The 22,815-nt window shown below is 35.3% G+C and overlaps 1 protein-coding gene across 3 annotated transcripts in view; it reads right to left on the bottom strand.

Annotated features, from left to right (window-relative positions):
- pacsin1b (protein kinase C and casein kinase substrate in neurons 1b) overlaps positions 1–22,815 on the bottom strand; it is a 72,353-nt gene that overhangs the window by 4,339 nt on the left and 45,199 nt on the right. For all 3 annotated transcript variants that reach the window (XM_056460580.1, XM_056460579.1, XM_056460581.1), the window contains exons 2-8: positions 17,283–17,396; positions 14,503–14,659; positions 13,000–13,235; positions 12,079–12,234; positions 6,607–6,782; positions 4,399–4,519; positions 2,253–2,383 (exon numbers count right to left, since the gene is read on the bottom strand). In XM_056460580.1, coding sequence (XP_056316555.1) covers positions 2,253–2,383; positions 4,399–4,519; positions 6,607–6,782; positions 12,079–12,234; positions 13,000–13,235; positions 14,503–14,659; positions 17,283–17,342 — 1,037 coding nt within the window. In that variant the 5' untranslated portion in view covers positions 17,343–17,396. The remainder of the gene's footprint in view (positions 1–2,252; positions 2,384–4,398; positions 4,520–6,606; positions 6,783–12,078; positions 12,235–12,999; positions 13,236–14,502; positions 14,660–17,282; positions 17,397–22,815) is intronic.

Genomic DNA, 22,815 nt, shown 5'->3' with positions numbered 1-22,815 from the left:
TCAATTATTAATTTGTTCAATCATTCCTTCATTCATTCAATTATTCATTTGTTCAATTATTCATTCCATTCATTCAATTATTCATTCAATCATTAATCAATTCATACATTCCTTCATTCTTTCAATTATTCATTCATTAGTTCATTAAATAACTCATTCATTCAACTATTCATTCATTCATTTTTTCATTCAATAATTCCTTAATTCAATAATTAATTTAATAATTCATTCAATTATACCTTCATTCATTCAATTATTCATTTGTTTAATTATTTATTCCTTCATTCATTCATTCAATTATTCATTCATTCAATCATTCATTTAATCATTCATTCACTCATTCAATCAATCATTCTTTCATTCATTCAATCATTCATTCATTCAGGTAGTACGATCGCCTCACAGCAAGAAGGTCGCTGGTTCAAGCCCCGGCTGGGTCAGTTGGAATTTCTATGTTCTCCCCATATTGGCATGGGTTTCCTCTGGGTGCTCTGGTTTCCCCCACAGTCTAAATACATGCGCTATAGGTGAATTGAATAAGCTACATTGGCTGTAGTGTATGTGTATGAAAGAGTGTGTATGGGTGTTTGCCAATGCAGCTGGAAAGGTATTCACAGCTGGATAAGTTGCCGGTTCATCTCGCTGTGGCGACGCCAGATTAATAAAGACACTAAGCCAAAAAGAAAATAGATGGATGGATGGATGGACCTTAAGTTGTGATAGATACGGCTCTGTGAAAAGGCAATACACACATTCATTTTCCTTCAACTTAGTCCCTTTATTCATCAGGGGTTGCCACAGTGGAATGAACCACCAACTTATCCAGCATATGTTTTAAACAGTGGATGCCATCTTAGCCACAACCCAGCACTGGGAAACATCCATACGCTCTCACTTACACACATACACTACAGTCGTTTAGTTAATTCAATTCACTTATAGCGCATGTGTTTGGACTGTGGGAGATTTTTACCCACACAGAAATGCCAACTAACCCAGCCGGGACTTGAACCATTGATCTTTTTGCTGTGAGGCGACAGTGCTAACCACTGAGCCAGCGTGTCACTCTACAACAGACACAAAAAGTGCTAATTATACAAGCAAACTGTTTGTACTCAGAGAATTTAGTGCTAGAGGACAGAGGGGGAGGGTTTTTTTTAGAGAGAGAGGGAGAGAGAGAGAGCTTCAACAGGTCGTTTGTTTTTAACAGGTACAAACTGGTAACTGAGTTTAAGTACCGGCTGACAAGTGGGAAATAAATAAAATAGCATTGAAAAACGGCTGAACGATAATGAAAAGCAAAGCTCATTGATCAATGTGATTAACAATTAATTGTTTACACAATCACAATTGTTTCTAGTTTACACTTTCAATGCCTGGAATGATAGACCTTTTAAACTTCCAGGATATTCCCAAAAGTCAATGATTCTATGCCCACGTAGCAAAATATCTCTGGCCCAGCTCTGGCCCACACAATCAGCTGTTGCTTGGCCCACATGCCGCAGTGAATTACAGTACATGACTGGACCAAGTCTGTGCTTCCAGACAAGAGCCAAACATGGACCAAATCTGGGCCAAGTCTTAGCCAATTTAATAACCCATAACTGAGCCTGAACTGGGCCAGATATGTTGTCACGACTGCAATGAAATTGATAAACCCATGAATCACTGCACTTTAGGCGTGCTATGGGCGTGCCTTTCCTCGAAGCGACCTGATAGGTAGAATTTTTTATTTTTATTTGAAAATAATTCAAATGTGTTTTTTATGGGTCAAGATAGACCAGACTCACATGGCCCATATATCAATTATTAACATCTGGGCCAAATACTACATTTTACATCTGGCCCAAGTATTGTGTGCCGCCTTAAAGACGGTGACACCTCTGCCAAACCAGGCCCATGTTTGGCCCACATGCTGTATGCCACTGCCGGATGAATGCCTTCTGTGCCAGATTTATGCCAAATCTGGGCCAGAATTCTTTGCTACCTGGGTGGTTAAATAGCAGAGAAGCTGGTTTGCTTGTTTGGGACTGGTGGAGCTGTGCATTGCAGGAGTTGATTTTGCATTACACTGAACTAAACTGAACTCAGTGACATTTATACTAAACTGAAGCGAGCAGTCTCAGTTAAACAATTTGAAATATCCTGGCTTTTACTCTCTTTTCCTCATCTATATTAAGCTGATTTGAGACAATCTAGATTGTAAAAAGCACTATAGAATTAAATCTGAATTTATTATGAAGTGTCAGCACCTGCCCCGGTCTCCAGTCTGCGGTGTGCCGTGCTCCGCACCGTGTGTGACCTGAGTGAGTGTGACTCCATCATGGTTCCTCTTCACCTTCTCCTTCTTACTGATGGCGTGGCTCAGGTCTGGGTTGAACTCCTGATTCAGAGACAGAAGAGTTTAGCAACTGCTATGTGTTGTTCAAAAATTCTTTACTTGTCTGGTTTCTAGTCCAAATATCTCATTCATTCAATCATTCAATTATTCATTCATTCATTAATTTATTCATTCAATTATTCATTAATTAATTCAATTATTCATTCAATCAATTATTCATTCTTTTAATTATTTATTCATTAAACCAATTATTCAATCATTCATTAATTTATTCATTTAATTATTCAATAATTCATTCAATTATTCATTCAATCATTCATTCAATCACTGATTCAATTATTCATTCATTCAATTATTCATTCATTCATTCATTCATTACATTTTTTATTCATTCATTCATTAAATTAATCATTCATTCATTCATTCATTCATTCGGTTAATCAATCAATCATTCAATCAATCATTAAATCAATTACTGATTCAATTATTCAATTTTTAATTCATTCATTAATTAAATTAATTATTTATTTATTCATTCAGTCAGTCATTCAATTATTCATTCATTCAATTATTCATTCAATCAGTAATTTAATCATTAATCCAATTATTCATTCATTCTTTCATTCAATTATCCATTCATTCAATTAGTCAATTCTTCATTCATTCAATCAGTCATTGCATTATTCATTCAATTATTCATTAATTCAGTTATTCATTCATTCAGTTATTTATGCATTCAATTATTCATTTGTTCAATCATTCATTCATTTTTCCATTAAATTAATTATTCCTTCATTCATTTATTTATTCATTCTTTCATTTATTTAATTATTAATTCAATTATTTATTCATTCTTTCATTCAATCATCTATTCATTCAATTAATCAATTCTTCACTCATTCAATTATTCATTCAATCAGTCATTGCATTATTCATTCAATTATGCATTCATTCATTCCTTAATTCATTCATTCAATCATTCATTCAGTTATTTGTCCATTCAATTATTCATTCGTTCAATTATTCATTCAATCATTCATTATACCATCCATTCATTCATTAATTCATTAAATTATTCATTCAATCACTCATTCATTCAATTATTCATTTAGTCATTAATTCATTCAATTATTCATTAAATCTTTCATTCATTTCTTCATTATTTTTTCCTTCATTTATTCATTCATTCATTTATTCAATTATTCATTCATTCGTTCATTATTAGTCCAAATATCTAAAAATTCTTAAATCAAGAGGCATTTTTACACTGTAAACATATTGGTAAATAACAGTTTCCATGTTCGGTCATTCAAGTTTTTTTTTCACTTATTTATGCTTTTGAATTTGTTTATGGGATCTTGGTCTTTCCTCCAAAAGCTTTTGATGCTGAACATTTTGAAAAATGACTTTTGTTGACATTTTTAATAGTTTAACGATATATATTGTCTGGGTTTGTGCTGTAAATTACAGTACAAAAACCTGGTAACAAACTGCCAGTACTTTTTCAGTTATTTATTAATTAATTTTTAATTAATGCTAATAAAAGTCACTCTGTTAAACTGTGGAGTTGAATTTTTAATATCAAAAGTCGACAGATCAACATTCCATAATGCAATTTACACTAGTAAATGAACAAAAAAACACAAAGTGAACCACAAAATAGTTAGTTAAGAGATCTTTTTTTACAGTGTAGACAAGACATTTTTTCTCTATTTTAGTCATATCAAGTCAAAATTAAAAGAGTTTTTCCCCATTAAGAGAGTTTTCCCCATCAGCAAATGGGGTCTACTAAATAATCTTGTTTTCGCTTCAAAAGAATAAGACTATTTTGCTAGTTTTAAAGAAAAACTCACTTAATTTCAACATACTATTTCTGAAAAGAAAACAATATTGTTATATGTCTGGAAAATGCTTCTTGACATGCATATCTAGATATTTGGACTAAATCAGGGAATAAGCTGAAGGAAAATGAATGAATGAATGAATGAACCAAAACAAAAACTCTTTTTTCTTTGCAGTGTTGTACATTCTCAGTGCTGTCACAGGCTGTGTTTTACCTCAAACTGTGGCCAGTTCATGTGCATGCCGGGTCCATGGACGCTACTGAACCACTTGAGGTCTTCCTGAGCGCTGGCCGAGACGATGGTGCGCTCCAGCTCCCGGTACACTGTGGCATAGCTGTACAGTTTCAGATATAGAGATTATTATGTGACTGCATGATATGGTAGCTTTTCTTACAAAAAAAAACTAAAACAATTACTGACTTGCTTCAATCAAATCGAAGTATGTACAAAACCAACCTCATCCCAAATAAAAATGCGCATATAGTCCAGTATACATACAGCTCTTTAAAATATGAAGAGACCAAAGTTCAAAGTTACATCAAAGTTATTATTAACATATGATAAATAGCTCCACTTCCCAAGATTTAAGGTCTCAAAAACATGAAATATTGGTTTTATTTGAATTTCTTTATATATATTTGACCTTCTCTCATTTTCTGCAAATAAATGGACTAAATCATGACATTCTTAGTTGAAAATTTAAAGACAAATTATAAAATAGTTTTTAAATAAAACACAAATGAGCACTTTTTTTTCCTCAAAACACAATGGCAAATCTATAGAACAGGTAATAACCTCCTAATTCATATTTCTAGGTCTATTTCACGGTATAAATGTGATTATAAATGTTAAATTACACCCATATCATAAATTATATAAGTCTATAATAAGTCTTATGTGAGCTAGGACTGCATTTAGCTTTCCATTGAAGTATATTTTAAAATCTTATTAATTACTGTGAATTATAGCTGGATTTCAGCATCATTACTCAAGTGTTTAATATCACATAATACATACATAATACATAAATTATTATAATACGCTAATTTGAACTCCAGAAACATTTATTAATATTATCAATGCTGAAAACAGTTGTGCTCTTAAAGGAGTAGTTCATCCCAAAATGAAAACTTCCTGTTAATTTACTCACCCACAGCAGGTCATCAAAGACGTAGGTGACTTCTTTTCATCAGAATTAAAGAAGATTTTTAGCTGAATCCTTTGTGATTCATACACTCACTGGCCACTTTATTAGGTACACCTTACTTGTACTGGGTTGGACCCATTTTGCCTTCAGAACTGCCCTAATCCTTCATGGCATAGATTCAACAAGGTACTGGAAATATTCCTCAGAAATGTTGGTCCATATTGACATGATAGCATCAAGCAGTTGCTGCAGATTTGTCGGCTGCACATCCATGATGCGAATCTTCACCACATTCCAAAGGTGCTTTATTGGATTGAGCTCTGGTAACTGTGCAGGCCATTTGAGTACAGTGAACTCATTGTCATGTTCAAGAAACCAGTCTGAGATGATTCACGCTTTGACATGGCGTGTTATCCTGCTGGAAGTAGCCATCAGAAGATAGGTGCACTGTGGTCATAAAGGGACGGACATGGTCTGCAACAATAGGCTGTGGCGTTGACACGATGCTCACATGGTACTAATGGGCCCAAAGTGTGCCAAGAAAATATCCCCCACACCAATACACCACCACCAGCCTAAACCATTGATACAAGGCAGGATGGATCCATACTTTTATGATGCTGACGCCAAATTCTACCATCCGAATGTTTCCCCAATCTTCTATTGTCCAATTTTGGTGAGCCTGTGCGATCTGTAGCCTCAGTTTCCTGTTCTTAGCTGACAGGAGTGGCACCCGGTGTGGTCTTCTGCTGCTGTAGCCCATCTTCCTCAAGGTTCATCGTGTTGTGTGTTCAGAGATGGTCTTCTGCAGACCTCGGTTGTATCGAGTGCTTATTTGAGTTACTGTTGCCTTTCTATCAGCTGGAACCAGTCTGGCCATTCTCCTCGGACCTCTGGCATCAACAAGGCATTTGCGCCCACAGAACTGCCGTTCATTGGATATTTTGGCCATGTCTACATGCCTAAATCCATTGAGTTGCTGCCATGTGATTGGCTGATTAGAATATACGTTAATGAGCAGTTAAACAGGTGTACCTAATAAAGCGGCCAGTGAGTGTATAATGGCAGTGAATGGTAATGGGGAGTTTTCATTTGTGTGTGAACTATCTCTAAATATTGTTATACAAACTATGGTACGTGTTTTTAAGCGTAATGTTTAATTTGTCAACAACAGTGCCCTAAATGACATCGAAAAACATGAGAAAGCAGAAAAGCAGTACATTTCTGAATGCATTATGCTTATTAATAGATCAGACGAGTAATTCGCCGCTGACCTTTGGCTCTCGGTGAGATTGAGATGGCGTTTGGTATCTAGAAGCACCTCGCGAAGGAAGTTCAGCCTCTTCTCCTCAAACTGCTGGCACTGATCGAACACCACCTCCATGTTCTCCATGTACTGTGGTGTGCACTTATTCAGCTCGTCCAGGCTCTTCTCGTATTTCTCTTTGGCCTGAAACAAGAAACAGCATTTTAATCCTCTGAACTGTTGCATGTAATGTGAGATGCACAGTTTATGCAAATGTGTAGGGGCGAGCCAATCACAGCAAAGTTAATTTGCATACAGTTTTTTTTTTTTATTGAACATTTTAGATTTTGAACTATATACAACAAAACCCGAGATCCACCCAACAGAAGAGTAGAATATAATAAAAGCAGTAATAGTGCAATAATAGGTACAAAATCAGGATTGAAACATATCATATACAGTTACCCAATTCACCTATAGCACATGTCTTTGGACTATGGGGGAATCCGGAGCACACGGAGTAAAACCCACATCAACACGGGGAGAACATGCAAACTCCATACAGAAATGCCTGACAAAGTCGGGACTCCAACCAGCAACCTTCTTGCTATGAGGAGACAGTGCTAACCACTGAGCCACTGTGCTGCCAGTCTCTCTCATATTCGACCAAAATTTTATCGTTTTTCTAGCTGGCGCCATTTATTTTGGCTGTGGTATATTCCAAACTAAGAATGTCCAGTAGGTAGAGTTTCCAAGAAAGGTGGATCCAGACATAGTTTCAGGATCAATTTTTTAATAATGAAATAAATATTGCATGATCCATTTAAGATAAAAATGGGTGAATTTATTAATGATAAAACAAATAGGATCATAAGTAAATGTACAAATATTTTAGGAAATTGCCTCACAAATGTCAAAATTTAATATAACATATTAATTGAATAATAAAAATCTATCTATCTATCTATCCATCCATCCATCCATCCATCCATCCTCAAGCAAACATTCCATCTATCCATCAGTTCGTCCATCTGTCTATCTATCTATCCATTCATCCATCCATCCATCCATCCATCCATCCACTCACCCACATATATATCCATCCATCCATCCATCGCCAAGCAAACATTTCATCTATCCATCCATCTGTTCATCCATCCATCTGTCCGTCCGTTCATCAGTCTGTCTATCCAACCATCCATCCTCCACCCATCCAGAAATCCATCCGTCCATCTATCAGTCCATCTGTCTTTCCATCCATCAATCCCCAAACAAACATTCCATCTATCTATCCATCCATCCATCCCTCCCTCCCTCCGTCCATCCATCCATCCATGCATCCATCCACCCTTATATTCATCCATCCATCCCTAAGCAAACATTCCATCTATTCATCCGTCCGTCATCTGTCTATCCAACCATACACCCACCCACATTATCCATCCATCCATACATCTTTCTTTCTTTCTTTCTTTCTTTCTTTCTTTCTTTCTTTCTTTTTTCTACCTGTTTGTCATCTGTCTATCTGCCATCCATCCATTCACCCATCCATTGATTCATCCATCCATCGTTCCATCCAACATGTATTATTTATAAAGTTATATACATTTTATTATGCTGATTCAATAAAATATCCAAAATCACATCATTTAATAATATATATTTGTAAAATCTAATTAACTGTCATGCAAATTAAGCCCAATAATCTTAATCACTTACAAAAACAGGGTCAATTTTGGGATGAAACATTTGTCTCACTTGCATACTTAATTATATAACATCAATAAATGGGGAGATTTCTCCAGGCATCAGTCAAACATCCAGCATGTCTTTTGCAGTCCGCTGACTCCTCTGGGACTCTGGGTTAAGTGTGGATAATGGATGCTGGCTGAGGTTAAAGGCTAATGAATTGGCTGTACGGTGCTTTTCAGGGCCATTTATTGAACGTCCCTCTGTTGTTCCCCATTAAGTGTTCAAAGGCAGAGCTGTGATATGAAAGTAAGCTCTGGGGAGATGATGGAGCTGCTGGTGTAATGAATAGCGGATCAAACTGCTCCAGGACATTTCCATTACTGCCGTCTGTTGCGTCTGTTGTGCTCGACTATTTGAGATGAGTAGTTTCACAAAAAGGCCAACATTAATTGACATTAAATACACCATGGAAAGAAGGAGGGCCACAAATAAGCTGCATTCAGTAGGCCAACAAGAAAAGGTTTAGTTGACATTATTGTAATCGTATGTGTGTAAACAGCATTGGTTTGTTTATGCAGTGAGATTTACCTATTTATTTATTTATTTATTATTTTAACATTTTACTCATTATTATTACTTACTTTACTAAAGAATATCATCTTTATTACCACTGATTATGAATATTAATAGTTTTAAATATGATTTATGATGGGCGGCGCGCTGGTGTAGTGGGTTGCGCTGTCACCTCACAGCAAGAAGTTCTCTGTTTAAAGCGTCGCCTGGGTTAGAGTGTGGAGTTTGCATGTTCTCCCTGTGTTGACGTGGGTTTCCTCCGGGTGCTCCGGTTTCCCCCACAGTCCAAAGACGTGCGCTATAGGTGAATTGGGTAAGCTAAATTGTCAGTAGTGTATATGTGTGAATGAGTGTGTATGGATGTTTTCCAGTGATGGGTTGCAGCTGGAAGGGTATTCGTAAAACATATGCTGGATAAGTTGGCGGTTCATTCCACTGTGGCGACCCATGATTAATAAAGGGACTAGGCTGAAAAGAAAATGAATGAATGAATGATTTATATTATGTGTGTTACTTGCTGTGCTTAATTTGTGGATTGCGAGGTCCCGGAACAGATCAGGGTAACGGATCGGGCATGTTACTCGAGGATATAGAGGTGTCGCGCATGAAAGAGGAGAGCTAGTGGAGTGTTGGTGCGGTGGATGCCAAGTATGAATCTAACTTGTGGATTACGGAGGGGTGTCGCTTATGGTGTTCGGATACGATTCAGTTTCAATTCGATATCTCAGTGCATCATAGTGCATTGACGATGCTTTCCATACACAGTTTTATATTTTTTTTCACAGCGGCAATTCTTGTATTAAAATGTAGAAATATATTTATATTTATATACTATTTGTAATACATTTTTGTCTTTTAATACAAACAGTCAGATATATAAACTGTACCACGAGCATTTATAGCAAATAAACAAATATAAATATCCCGTTCACTTTCTGAGCCTTGTCTACCAAGTTCTCTCACACCCCTTTGATTGGTCACACGCTCAATAAAAAGGGCTGCGATTGGCTCTTGCGCGCTGCGCTCTTCACAGATGAGTGACACTTATAAGCGGCAGCAGCGATCACAGTTGATGCATGGTGGAAAAAACTCTGCAGGCACGCGCTCGTGTCTGTATCCAGAAGTATCGCTGTAACAGCTGAGAGTAGAGGAAACATCACGCCAGCAGGTCAAATGGGCCCACAGTGAGAGAGAGAGAAAGAGAGAAATGGAGTTTACTTTCATTTTCAATCGAAGTAAAATAATGGCTTCTGCTGTACGTTTCAGTGAAAGACAGTCAACAAAACACATAAGCAGTGAAATTGTGCACAGTTCCTACATTTTTAAGCATTGTAAATACTCGCGCTCGCCTCCCTCGCCATAGTAAGCTACGGAGGCATAGCGCATTTGAGATAAATGATGTCAGTACATAATAACCGGTTATGATTATTACTGATCCGATACCGAATTGTCCGCGTCTGCATTGCGGTGCACCGAAGAAACAATTAATTTTGACACCCCTAGTGTTGCGGAAGTGAAGAGGGTTGGGGAGTCGCGGAAGAAAACAAAAGTGAACAGCAGATGGGGGAGAAGGGCGGTTGAGGAGGGGGATCGGTAAAATGAGGTTCTGGATCAGATTTCAGAGGTTCCGGATCTGGCGTGTTCCAGCACAAATTAAGCCCTGGTTCCTTGTATGTGTGTGTGTGTGTGGGTGGGTGGGCGTAGGCATTTGTAACAAATATAAATATATCTCTTTCATAACATAAGTCATAGAGGTGAAGGGGAGAGGACGAGATAGTGGGGAACACAAATAAATCAATCATTTAATTATTATTATCATTACTATAACTTATTTATCCTTATTACAATTTTTCCTGTTTTCGTTTTTTAAAATAAATTAATTATTTATTTAATTATTTATTCATGCATTTATTTGTATTCATTTTATTTTTTACTATCTGTTCATATTATTTTATATGCTCCATACTATTCACTCTGCATGTTTTGTTATATTTCTCTTTCTTTGTCTATTTGTATTGCTTTATTTACAAATTAATAAAAAAAGTGTGTTTTTAAAAACTGGAATCACAAAATTATATTACGTTTTCTTAAACATTATGTTTAAATATGCAAATAAAGCATTCGTTTATTAAATATGTGCTAATTTGCAGACATTTCTAGAACACAAATCTGAACACTGGAGAAAGTCAGGCTTCTTGTTTTATATTTTTGACGTATTTGTCAAATGTTTTTTACATTTTGTTTTATTTATGTAATGTAATGTGTATTTTATATAGCGAATTAATCGTATATGGCCATTCATGTATGGGACTTTTAATGACCACAGAGAGTCAGGACCTCGCTTTAACGTCTCATCCGAAAGACGGCACTCACTGACAGTATAGCTGTCATTATCACCAGCGATCTAACCACAATGGATTGCTGGAAAACATTCACACGAACTACAATCCTGCCTCATAATGGACTACAGATTCAGTCATGCAACACACACACACACCTGCTCCAAGTCTCCACTGATTAGACACTCACAGCTGAAGCTGCTCACAGACTGATTCATGGACTATATATCCAGCACATTAACACACAGGTGTTGCTGAGTCTTGTTTACTGTTTAGTAGCATTATAACGTGTTTCCTTCGTCTTACTTACTCGTCTTACTCGCCATGTTTTGATCCTTGCCTTGTTTATCTGTTTATCCCTGTCCGCTGCCTGCCTTCTGACCATCTGCCTGTGTATCTGACTACGACTCTAAATTGCCAGCATACATCTGTTTGCCCCTGTGTTGACTATTGCTTACCTGACCTATCTAATAAACGGCAATAGCACCCACACAGACCGCAGGCTGAGTGTCCCCTGCTGGCCTCACTAACACCACTGCCAACAGCAACCTAGTGTTCCCATGTGGTCTCCCATCCAGGTTTTATTAGATAAAAACATTGTATATTATGTTTTATGTTTATGTACAGTATGAATTTATATATCTGTCTGTAAAAACGTTCAGAATACAGATTTGAAACCCGTTTGTAGATGTAATAGCTGCTGAAGTGATGATTTATGACTCATTTGTAAGAAAACAAGCATTGTAATTGAAATCTACAGACGCAAACTGATAAGGTGTGACAAAAGAAACACTTAAATGTGTACTTTGAATGTTTCTCTTTACATTAGACTGAAAAAATGCATGAAAAAACAAGCAAAGTCTTCATTTAAAACTGCATATTGTGGCTTGTCTGACCTTCTGGACGTCGTTTTTGCACTTGTCCACCTTCTCCTGCAGTTTCTTCTGCTGGTCTGTTGTGACAGACGCTTCTCCTTTGCTGTTGGCCTCCCTTGCAGATGCAATTTTTTCTTCCTTACAGGCCATATGGTAGGTTTTCTTTGCCGTTTCCAACTGAAAATTAAAAATAAGATTAACATGGTAAACATATACACACATAAAGGAGATTCATTAAGGCTTGTTTGCAGTTTAAATGAAGATTTGAAGGTTATGCAGGTTAAAAGATAAGATGTCTCGTTTGGAGATCTCAGAAGTGATTTTGTAAACAGTAGAAGTCAGAATTATGATGAACGTCGATGGCTGCTGCTTTCCAACATTCTTCCAAATATCTTCTTTTTTAGTTCAACCAAGGAAATAACTCAAACAGGTTTGAAGAAAGAGTAAATTATGACAGACTTTTTCATTTGGACTGTGTCACAATCACCAGCGATCTAGCCTGGAGAACTACACATCTGCAACTATATGAAATACAACTCCCTGAAGTATTTGCACTCACACACCAGTTCCCGATCCCCCCCTGATTACACACAGTTAGAAGCTCATGATGGACTAATTACTAGGACAATATAGATACCTCATTCACACACATTCTTCGCTGAGTCTTGTAAACTGTAAGTGAGCAAAACAAAGTGTTTTCCTTGTCGTGTTTTGTCCTTTGCTTTGTTTGACTGTTTACATTTTGCCGCCTGTCCCTATCATTCACTTGCTTTTGACTATGCACTTTAGATTACTCTCATGCTCCAGTTTGTACCGGTTTGACTGTTGCCTGCTGAGGATTTTCCTAATAATCGGCAAGTGGATCCTCACCTCTGTTGCCAGACTTGCCATGTTACAGACTGCACTGTCACTTTAAAACTTAAGGGAGAAGTTCTGTCTCACCTCTTTGAGTTTTTTGGCCCAAGGCTTCTGCGCTTTTCGAAAGCCCTCGTCCGCTTCTTTGGTTTCTTTGAAGCCGCCCATCATTTGTTTGTGGTAGGCGTCTTTCTGCCAGTTCTTCACCTTCTCCAAGTCCTCATTCAGCAGATTATTCTTCACCTCCTGGTGCAATTCGCTCACTTTCTCGGCTTCGGTCATCACAGCTAACCAAGCTCTCTCCAGTGTACCATATTGTGGCCCTGCAAACCAGTAGGTGAAAAAATAAAGTTACATTTTAGTTGCATGATATAAACCCTTATTTTGAATTGACAAATCTAAGGTTGAAGAGCTAAATGTTTAAGGAATGTCCAGTTTACATCAACTTAACTTTAATCATCACAATTCATATTTTCTGAATGTTTCTAAAAGCTACATTGCTTGTTTTATGCTTAAAACATTCACCATTTCATAATTCGTAAATGCACTTTTATTACGCATAATACAGTCAGGTATTCAAGCATACGGGTCAAAACATCTCTACTGACAATTTCGAGTAATAACAACAAAAAATTTATAAATAACAATAAAATAACAACAACAACAACTAATAAGTATACGAATACAAATAAAGCAATAGTGAATAAAAAATTGCACAAAAAAATTAATTATAAGGAGCATATTCAAAACATTTCTACTGATGATTTCTAATAATAAAAATTTTTGAAGCCAGTGCTAAAACAACATCAAACTGACATTTAGCACAGGAGTCAAAAAACACATCAAATCTTTGGTAGTCGATTGGCATCACGTCAAAATGCAAACTGATTTGTTTTATGATGTCCCTTTTAACTTAAATTTTAGACACTCGCCGGCCACTTTATTAGGTACACCTGTTCAACTGCTCGTTAACGAGGCAGAATTTGGCGTCAACAACATGAAAGCATGGATCCATCCTGCCTTGTATCAATGGTTCAGGCTGGTGGAGGTGGTGTAATGGTATGGGGGATATTTTCTTGGCACACTTTGGGCTCATTAGTACCAATTGAGCATCGTGTCAACGCCACAGCCAACCTGAGTATTGTTGCTGACCATGTCCACCCCTTTATGACCACAGTGTACCCATCTTTTGATGGCTACTTCTAGCAAGATAACACGCTATTTCATAAAGCATAAATCATCTCAGACCGGTTTCTTGAACATGAAGAAACCAGTGATAATGAGTTCGCTGTACTCAAATGGCCTCCACAGTCACCAGATCTCAATCCAATAGCGCACCTTTGGGATAATGTGGAATGGAAAATTTGCATCATTGATGTGCAGCTGACAAATCTGCAGGAACTGTGTGATGCTATCATGTCAATATGGACCAAAATCTCTGAGGAATATTTCTAGTACCTTGTTGAATCTATGCCATGAAGGATTAAGGCAGTTCTGAAGGCAAAAGGGGGTACAACCCGGTACTAGTAAGGTGTACCTAATAAAGTGGCCAGTGAGTGTATATAACACATTGTCAAAATCCTTCCTCACCTCTCTCCACAAGCTGCCTCCATCTCTTGGACCAGTCAATGAGCTGCTGGCTATAAGCTTTCTCGATCTTTGCCCGTTCCTGTATGCAGCTCATCATGTCATTGCAGAGCCGATGACCGTCCTCGATGCGCTTCACTGTACGCTTGTAGTTTCCAACCTTCAGAAACATGAACACACTTTCAGATAGATCAAACCATGGACAGAGAGCTAGTACAGCATTTGTGATTCAATAGAAAACAGCTACTGTCCTAAAAACTAAAATAAATTACATTAAAACGGTCTATTTCATCAATTTACTTATATTATTTGAACAGAAATATTTCTGTTCATTTTCTCCATCTGGAATAAAAAGCAATCTAAACAACATCAAAAAACACGTCAAAATGCAAATCAATTTGATGTCAAAACCTTGATGTCTATTTGACATCCACACGTTAAAGTTTTTTTGATCATCAAAATAATGACACAAAAAGCATTAAAATAAGTAAATTTTTTACATCAAAAAAGACAAAAAACGTCAAAATGCAAATCGATTTGATGTCAAAACCTTAATGTCTATTTGACATCCACATATTGATGCTCTTTTGACCACCAAAATAATGACACAAAGTATTAAAATATAAGTAAATTTTTTACATATAAAAGTAAATGTTTCACATTAAAAAACACGTCAAAATGCAAACCAATTTGATGTCAAAACCTTGATGTCTATTTAACACCCACTCATTGATGTTTTTTGATCACTAAAATAATGACACAAAGTATTAAAGTATAATGAAAAACTTTACATGTAAAAGTACATCTTTTTACATCAAATACATAAAAAACATGTCAAAATGCAAATCGATTCGATGTCAAAACTTTGATGTCTATTTGACATCCACATATTGATGCTCTTTTGATCACTACAATAATGACATAAAATTTATATTAAAATATAAGTCCATTTTTTAGATGTAAATATACATCTTTTACATCAAAAAAGACGTGAAAAACACGTCAAAATGCAAATCGATTTGCTAAAACCCTGACGTCTATTTGACATCCACACATTGATGCCCTTTTGATCACCAAAAATAATGACACAAAAATATTAAAATAAGTACATTTTTGACATGTATAAGTACTTTTTATACATAAAAAATGTCAAAAAACACACCAAAACGTAAATCTATTTGATGTCAAAACTTTGATGTCTATTTGACATCCACACATTGATGCTTTTTTGATCATCAAAATAATGACACAAAAAGTATTAAAATATAACTACATTTTTTACATGTAAAAATGTTTTTTTTTTACATCAAAAAGACGTGAACAACATGTCAAAATGCAAATCGATTTAAAGTCAAAACCTTGACGTCTATTTGGGTTTTGTTTTTGTATTCTTACAATGCATGTAAACTACCTTCATGTCAAAATAACATCTTATTGGCTTCAAACATTGGTGTCAATGTCCTGTAATGCAACGTTATGATTTTGCCAAGTACAATGTGATCCTGGTTTTACATCATAGTTGATCCTGGAACATCATATTTGTTTGAAAATGTAATTCATACCTATTCCCTACCGCTAAACCCAACTATAACTGTAAATTATTCCCAAAATCAGAGGAATTAAATAGTTGGATAACAATCATGTAGAAGAGCATAAACCTAACCGGAAGCCTAAACTTAACATAACTGTAAACGTATCCCTTAATTCTGATTGTCTGATTGGAATGTTGTTTCAGGATCAATTTAGATGTTAATCCAGGAACATGTCTTACTTGGTGAAATCAGCTTGGTGGTCCTGTAATTGATTTTTGATGTGGTTTTGACACAAGTGTTAAAGGTCAATTTGATGTCATGTTGAAATGAAGATTAATAACAAAACGACTAGCGCTTTTAATGTGCATTTTTACATGTTTTTATATCGTTTTGACATCAAGGTGCCTGCTAGAAATCTTAAAATAAAAAATTAAGAAAGCTAATATACAGAAAAGTAAATGATATGCACATATATACAGTATATAAAAATCCTGTGTGTATTTTCCAAGTGCTATATAATATATATAACAGAGCAAGAAAATTTCATCACAGTTTTCCTTATTATATTTTTCATCAACTTGTCGTGAACTTATTTAATTTTATATCCAATGTATTTCTTTGCAAAGGGACTAAGCTGAAAAGAAAATTAAATGAACATATTTCTTTGTGGCTTAACCATCACAGAGCTCACGGTACATCTAAATTGGTTTACACATTCAAACACTCCTTTTTTTTTGCAGGAAATGAATGTAATCCTCCTTTAGACTGCATGTGCTTTCATTTGTGGCCAATAAATCAGCCACACTGACACAGTTTTGCTTATAATGCCATGTTAACACAATGCTGATCAATTGAATGTTTAGCTCTTTGGCTGAATGACATACTTCCACAAAATGAAGTCAATTTGTCAATATTAAACATGACAGTTGCACATAGTGTTTTGCATCTAATCACATGATATGTGGTTCACAAATCTAAAATAAATCAAATGTGCTTTTTCCTGTGCAAATTATATAATGTAACATGCAGTGTAAAAACTGAAGAGCTATTTCTATCTGATTAAATTAATAAAATGAGTTTTATTGACTTAAAACCAATGAATTTCAGATTTTAAATCATATTTTCAACTGTAATTTGATCATACTTTTTGTGGTTTACAAATACAAAATGTTGACCTTAACAGACAAGCCTAATAATATTTCAGAACAGTATTTAGTAGAAATTTTTTTATAATTAATGTATAATTCTGACCTCCCAGAAGCTGTCTGTGGTCTCGTCGGACATGGCGGACTCATCGTAGGCACCCGACATGCTGAGAGATTTGGCAGAGCACGACTGAAGCTAACAAACCCAATTCACCATGCACTGCAGACAAAGAGAAAGACACAAGTGATGAGAACATAACAACAACCATACTGTATATAGATGCATTTAAAATAAAAGGAAAAGGAATTTTTGTCTTGTTTTCCAGTAAAATTATCTAAACATTATTAAATTTAAGATATATTTCCAATAATTTAATGCCATATAAGACATTGGTTTAAACTTTAACTCGCTAAATTGTTTTATTTACTTTAGACAATACATTTTATGATGTAGCTTTTAGGCCTGTCACAATAATCAAAATGTCGACTTATCATGCATGGAGATGACCTCAATAACTTTTGTCATTGTAATATATATTTACATATTCACAAATAACGTTAAAGCAATTTTACAATGACATTTACGTCTACCTCACCGGTGTCAAAGTTTATAATTGGACATTTAATAGTTTTAATATACTATATAGGACATTTAATATAATTGGATATATAATAGTATACATTTAATAGTTTATATAATAGGACATTTACCTCTTTAACATCAAACTATAAAACTAAATAACCCTAAGAATGATAAGTATTTTAAAGTCTTTATGGCTATTTGCATTATTATGCTGTTATACAATAAATATATAATCAGTGGCATAAAATGATCTCAAAATGACAATAATATTGCTTATCGCAGCAATTTCTCTGGCAATATATCGCACAATAGAAATTCCTTATCGTGACAGGCCTAGTTGCTTTGCTTCTGAACTAAATTGAGCTTTTTTTTACGAATGTTTAGATATTTATTCTGCAAATGAAAAGATGTAAGTAAGAAAACCAATTGTTTTGTGGAGCATCAACCTCAAAAGACGTTTTTCCACATATTTGCATTCACAAATATTTAAACAATCTTAAATCCCAACATATTTACAGGAGAAACACCAAAATGATTTAAAGCTATCGTCTTGTTTTATGAAAAACACATCAAGATTAAGTGATGTTAAGTTTAAAAGAAGGAAAAAAACTGGCAATGGAGTAAAAAATGAAGTAAAACTTGCCTTTCTTACCATATGGACTAATATTTTGTTTTGTTTTGAGCAAAACTCAATTAATTCCAATCATAATTTTCTAAATTAATCAGAAAACAACTTAATATCGTCTTTATATTTTTGATATGCTTTTCAAATACATGCATCTTAATACACAAATACATTTCAATAAACACATACACATAGACATCACCTGTATATGATATAAAACTGCATGTTTATATATATTAACCAGGGCTTGACATTAACACCTGCCAACCAGCCAAATGCGGTTTTGGCTGAGACAGGTTAGACAGCCACCCCCACTAGCCGCTTTGGCTAGTTGAAAATAATTTTAAATTGCCAGTGCTGGCTTGTCACTAGATTCGAATTTTAGTTTAAGAATAGTTTTATGTTTAATACTTTTGTTTAGGTTTAGTATACAGCTATATTTAGCTTGTTTTGATATGTTATTTAATTTTTGTGACAAGGAAATAATTAGTTTATAAAAATATTAGTTAAAAAAAAAATTTAAAAAATCTGTAAATCCTTAAAGTGTTGAGCCCTGAAAAGTCATGTGAAATAAATTGCAATGCGACACTATGAAACCACAACCCATTTGCTCATGCTCATTGAGCAAGCTTATACACAACACACAAATAAAAGTGAAATGAACGAGGAGGCATGTGGACATAACACAACATCTAAATCCAGAATTTTTAGCAAGCCAAAGTCAAATTTATGCATGTAAAATATATTTCCTAACAACAAAATTATGGCTAGTGAAAATGGCGAGTGGCTAGTAACGTTGGAAAACTACTAGCCGCAATGGCTTGTGATCAATAAGTTAATGTCAAGCCCTGATTTCAACTTAAATTTGATTGTAGCTTTAACTTGATTGTAATGCGATAACATGCGCCTTTTGTAAAGCTGCTTTGAAACAATACTTACTGTAAAAAACAAATAATTTTGAGTTGAATTAAATCATGTAACATTTTTAGATCTTTATAATTGAAAATGACACAAAATAGTGTGGAGGCAAATTGCTGTGAAAGCATTTACCAGCAATGCAAATCAAAAGAGGACTTGCGAATCTTCTAAAGAGTCCCAAAACCACTGACATAAAAAACAAAGTCGGGCCCAAAACAGAGCACTGGAGAACTCTTTTTAGCAATCATATATGAAAAAATCTGTAAATTAATATAGTTCCTTTTCTAATCCAATATTGCTGTAAATAAATACGGTTCATAATAAAGAATACAATTCCAACTGAACCTAAAAACACAGGTGCCGAATAACAAACAGACTTCTTGTAGTCTCCTATAAGACACTTTTGTGATTGTCATGGCCTAAGTTACAGTATGTTGTTTTGTGTTTATATAAAGCCAGACAGTATCTTATTTCATCTGTTGAAATTTAATTAAATGTAATTTTTTGCATGTAAAAAGTTATATAATGATAAATAATAATACAAATAATAATGATAATAATATAATTATTTAATTATTACAAATATGATTTAATAAAAAGAGAATTATTCTCTTATATCATTAGTACTACTGTTATAACTATTATTAAAATAGAATTATTATTATTATATATAAAATGAATTATTAAAAAGAGGAATTTGTTCATTTAAAAAGCTATTTCGTCCTGATTTATTGTATAAATAATTGTTTATTAAAATGTAATAAAATTCATTTCAGCCAAATTAATTTTTAATTGTTTTAAATAACAAATAATTTATTAGTCTAAAACAATGAATTAAGTTTGATTCAGTAACATTAAATAATAATAAAATCGGTTAATTAATTGAGATGATACATTTTTTATAGTGATGAAATCAAAGCCATTTTTAGGGCTCAGTTATTAATCTTACTCAAAGAAAAGCTACTAAAAAGACTTTACAGAAAGATTTTATCCTCTCAGAAATGTTTCAGTTTGATTAAATCATGCTGCTACTTTCAATTTGCGATGGGTCTGATCTTTTCCCAGATCACATTACTCCCAACACAAACACAAAGCTTCAGTTTGAGGCCTGATTGGATCATGATAATTCAGTTCTCTATCAGTGATTGATAACAAAGTGACAGAAATCAATTAAAGGGAAAACATGATTGAGAAACAGAGAAAAAAAGACACATTCATTATCACATTATAACACAAATATGAGCAGAATAGCAACATCTGATACAACCTTGGTAGAGGCTCAAGGTGGAAACTAAACTAACAAAAATGACATTGGCTAATAGCTCAAGTGACTTCTGAATGTTTGCAGCGATAAGAGAATTATGGACGAGCCCTGATGATGTCATGCTATTATTTAGACCTGACAAGACGGCTTTCATTTATGTTAGTTCACTGGGAAGGGGATGAAGAATATTTGGGTCAATTGAAAGCAAAATAGTGTGATGCATTGGCACAGTAGGTAGTGTTGTCGCCTCACAGCAAGAAGGTCACTGGTTCGAGCCTCGGCTGGGCATTTCTGGCCATCTCAGTTGGCATTTCTGTGCGGAGTTTGCATGTTCTCCCTGTATTTGTGTGGGCTTCCTCCGGGTGCTCCGGTTTCCCCCACAGTCCAAAGACATGCGGTACAGGTGAATTGGGAAGGCTAAATTGTCTGTAGTGTATGAGTGTGAGTGAGTGTGTATGGATGTTTCCCAGAGATGGGTTGCGGCTGGAAGGGCATCCGTTGCGTAAAACAAGTGCTGGATAAGTTGGCGGTTCATTCCGCTGTGGCGACCCCAGGTTATTAAAGGGACTAAGCCAAAAAGAAAATGGATGAAGGAATGAAATCAATATACATGAACAGTTTAGAGAAAAAAAAAAATGACATTTGGCACAAATACACTGTGAAAAAAAAAAAAGCTGGGTTCCACTCAATTCATTCATGTTGTCCAAACACAAATCGATTGAGTTAACTTAGCAAATTTCCTGTAAGTGGATTGAACATAAAACGATTAAGTTGTGCCAAAGAAATCTCATGAATTGTGTTGTTTCAGCTGATTTTTAATAAGTTTGAGCCCTGATGATGTCATATTCAGACCTGACAAGACTAGACAGTCTCCATTATTAGCCCTCCTCCCCCCCAACCCACCCCCCCCTGAATTATTCGCCCCCCTGTATATTTTTTTCCTGAATTTCTGTTTAACGGAGAGAAGATTTCTTCAACACATTTCTAAACATAATAGTTTTAATAACTCAATTCTAATAACTGGTTTCTTTTATCTTTGCCATGATGACAGTAAATAATATTTGACTAGATATTTTTCAAGACACTTCTATACAGCTTAAAGTGACATTTAAAGGCTTAACTGGGATAACTAGGCAGGTTAGGGTAATTAGGCAAGTTATTGTATAGCTTAAAGGGGCTAATAATTATCAGACATACTGTGAAAATTTCCTTGCTCTGTTAGACATCATTTAGGAAATATTTAAAAAAGAAAATAAAGTTTAAAGGGGGGCTAATAATTCTGTCTTCAACTGTATATATACTTACACACACACACACACACACACACACACACACACACACACACACACACACGCACGCACACACACACACACTCTTATATAAATATATTTAAAACACATTATTAAGTCTACTGTGCAAAATTAAGTAAAAAAATAAGCATTAATTTTTTACAGCACTGGTCAACTACTGTTGTTTTATTTGTGCTTTATCTTACCTTGAAGGGAGAGGTTACTATGTCAGTATAGGTGACCATAGGTCAAGGTGGACACCCATGACATGTGGAGTCCTACAAGGCTCAATTCTGGCACCTCTCCTGTTCAACCTTTATATGCTCCCTCTGAGCCAAATAATGAGAAAGAACCAAATCTCCTACCACAGCTATGCTGATGACACTCAGATCTACCTAGCCTTACTGCCTAATGACTACAGCCCCATTGACACCCTCTGCCAATGCATTGATGAAATTAACAATTGGATGTGCCAAAACTTTCTTCAGTCAAACAAAGAGAAAACTGAAGTGATTGCGTTTGGGAACAGAGATGAGGTTCTCAAGGTGAATGCGTACCTTGGCTCTAAGGATCAAACAACAAAAAATAAGGTCAAGAATCTTGGTGTGACTCTGGAGTCAGATTAGTAAATCAGCATACTATCATCCCAAAAACATTGCAAGAATTAGATGCTTTGTTTCCAGTGAAGACTTAGAGAAACTTGTTCATGCTTTTATCAGCAGCAGGGTGGATTACTGTAATGGACTCCTCACTGGCCTTCCCAAAAAGACAGTCAGACAATTGCAGCTCGAGAACACTGCGGCCAGGATTCTGACCAGAAGCAGAAGATCAGAGTGCATCATACCTGTCCTCAGGTCTTTACACTGGCTCCCAGTTACATTCAGAATAGATTTTAAAGTATTATTACTGGTCTATAAATCATTAAATGGCCTAGAACCTCAATACATTACAGATATGCTC

The sequence above is a fragment of the Danio aesculapii genome, chromosome 6 (genome assembly GCF_903798145.1).
Source record: "Danio aesculapii chromosome 6, fDanAes4.1, whole genome shotgun sequence".
Taxonomy (NCBI): domain Eukaryota; kingdom Metazoa; phylum Chordata; class Actinopteri; order Cypriniformes; family Danionidae; genus Danio; species Danio aesculapii.
The sequence above is the reverse complement of the archived record's forward strand: the minus strand, read 5'-3'. Positions and strand labels throughout refer to the sequence as shown.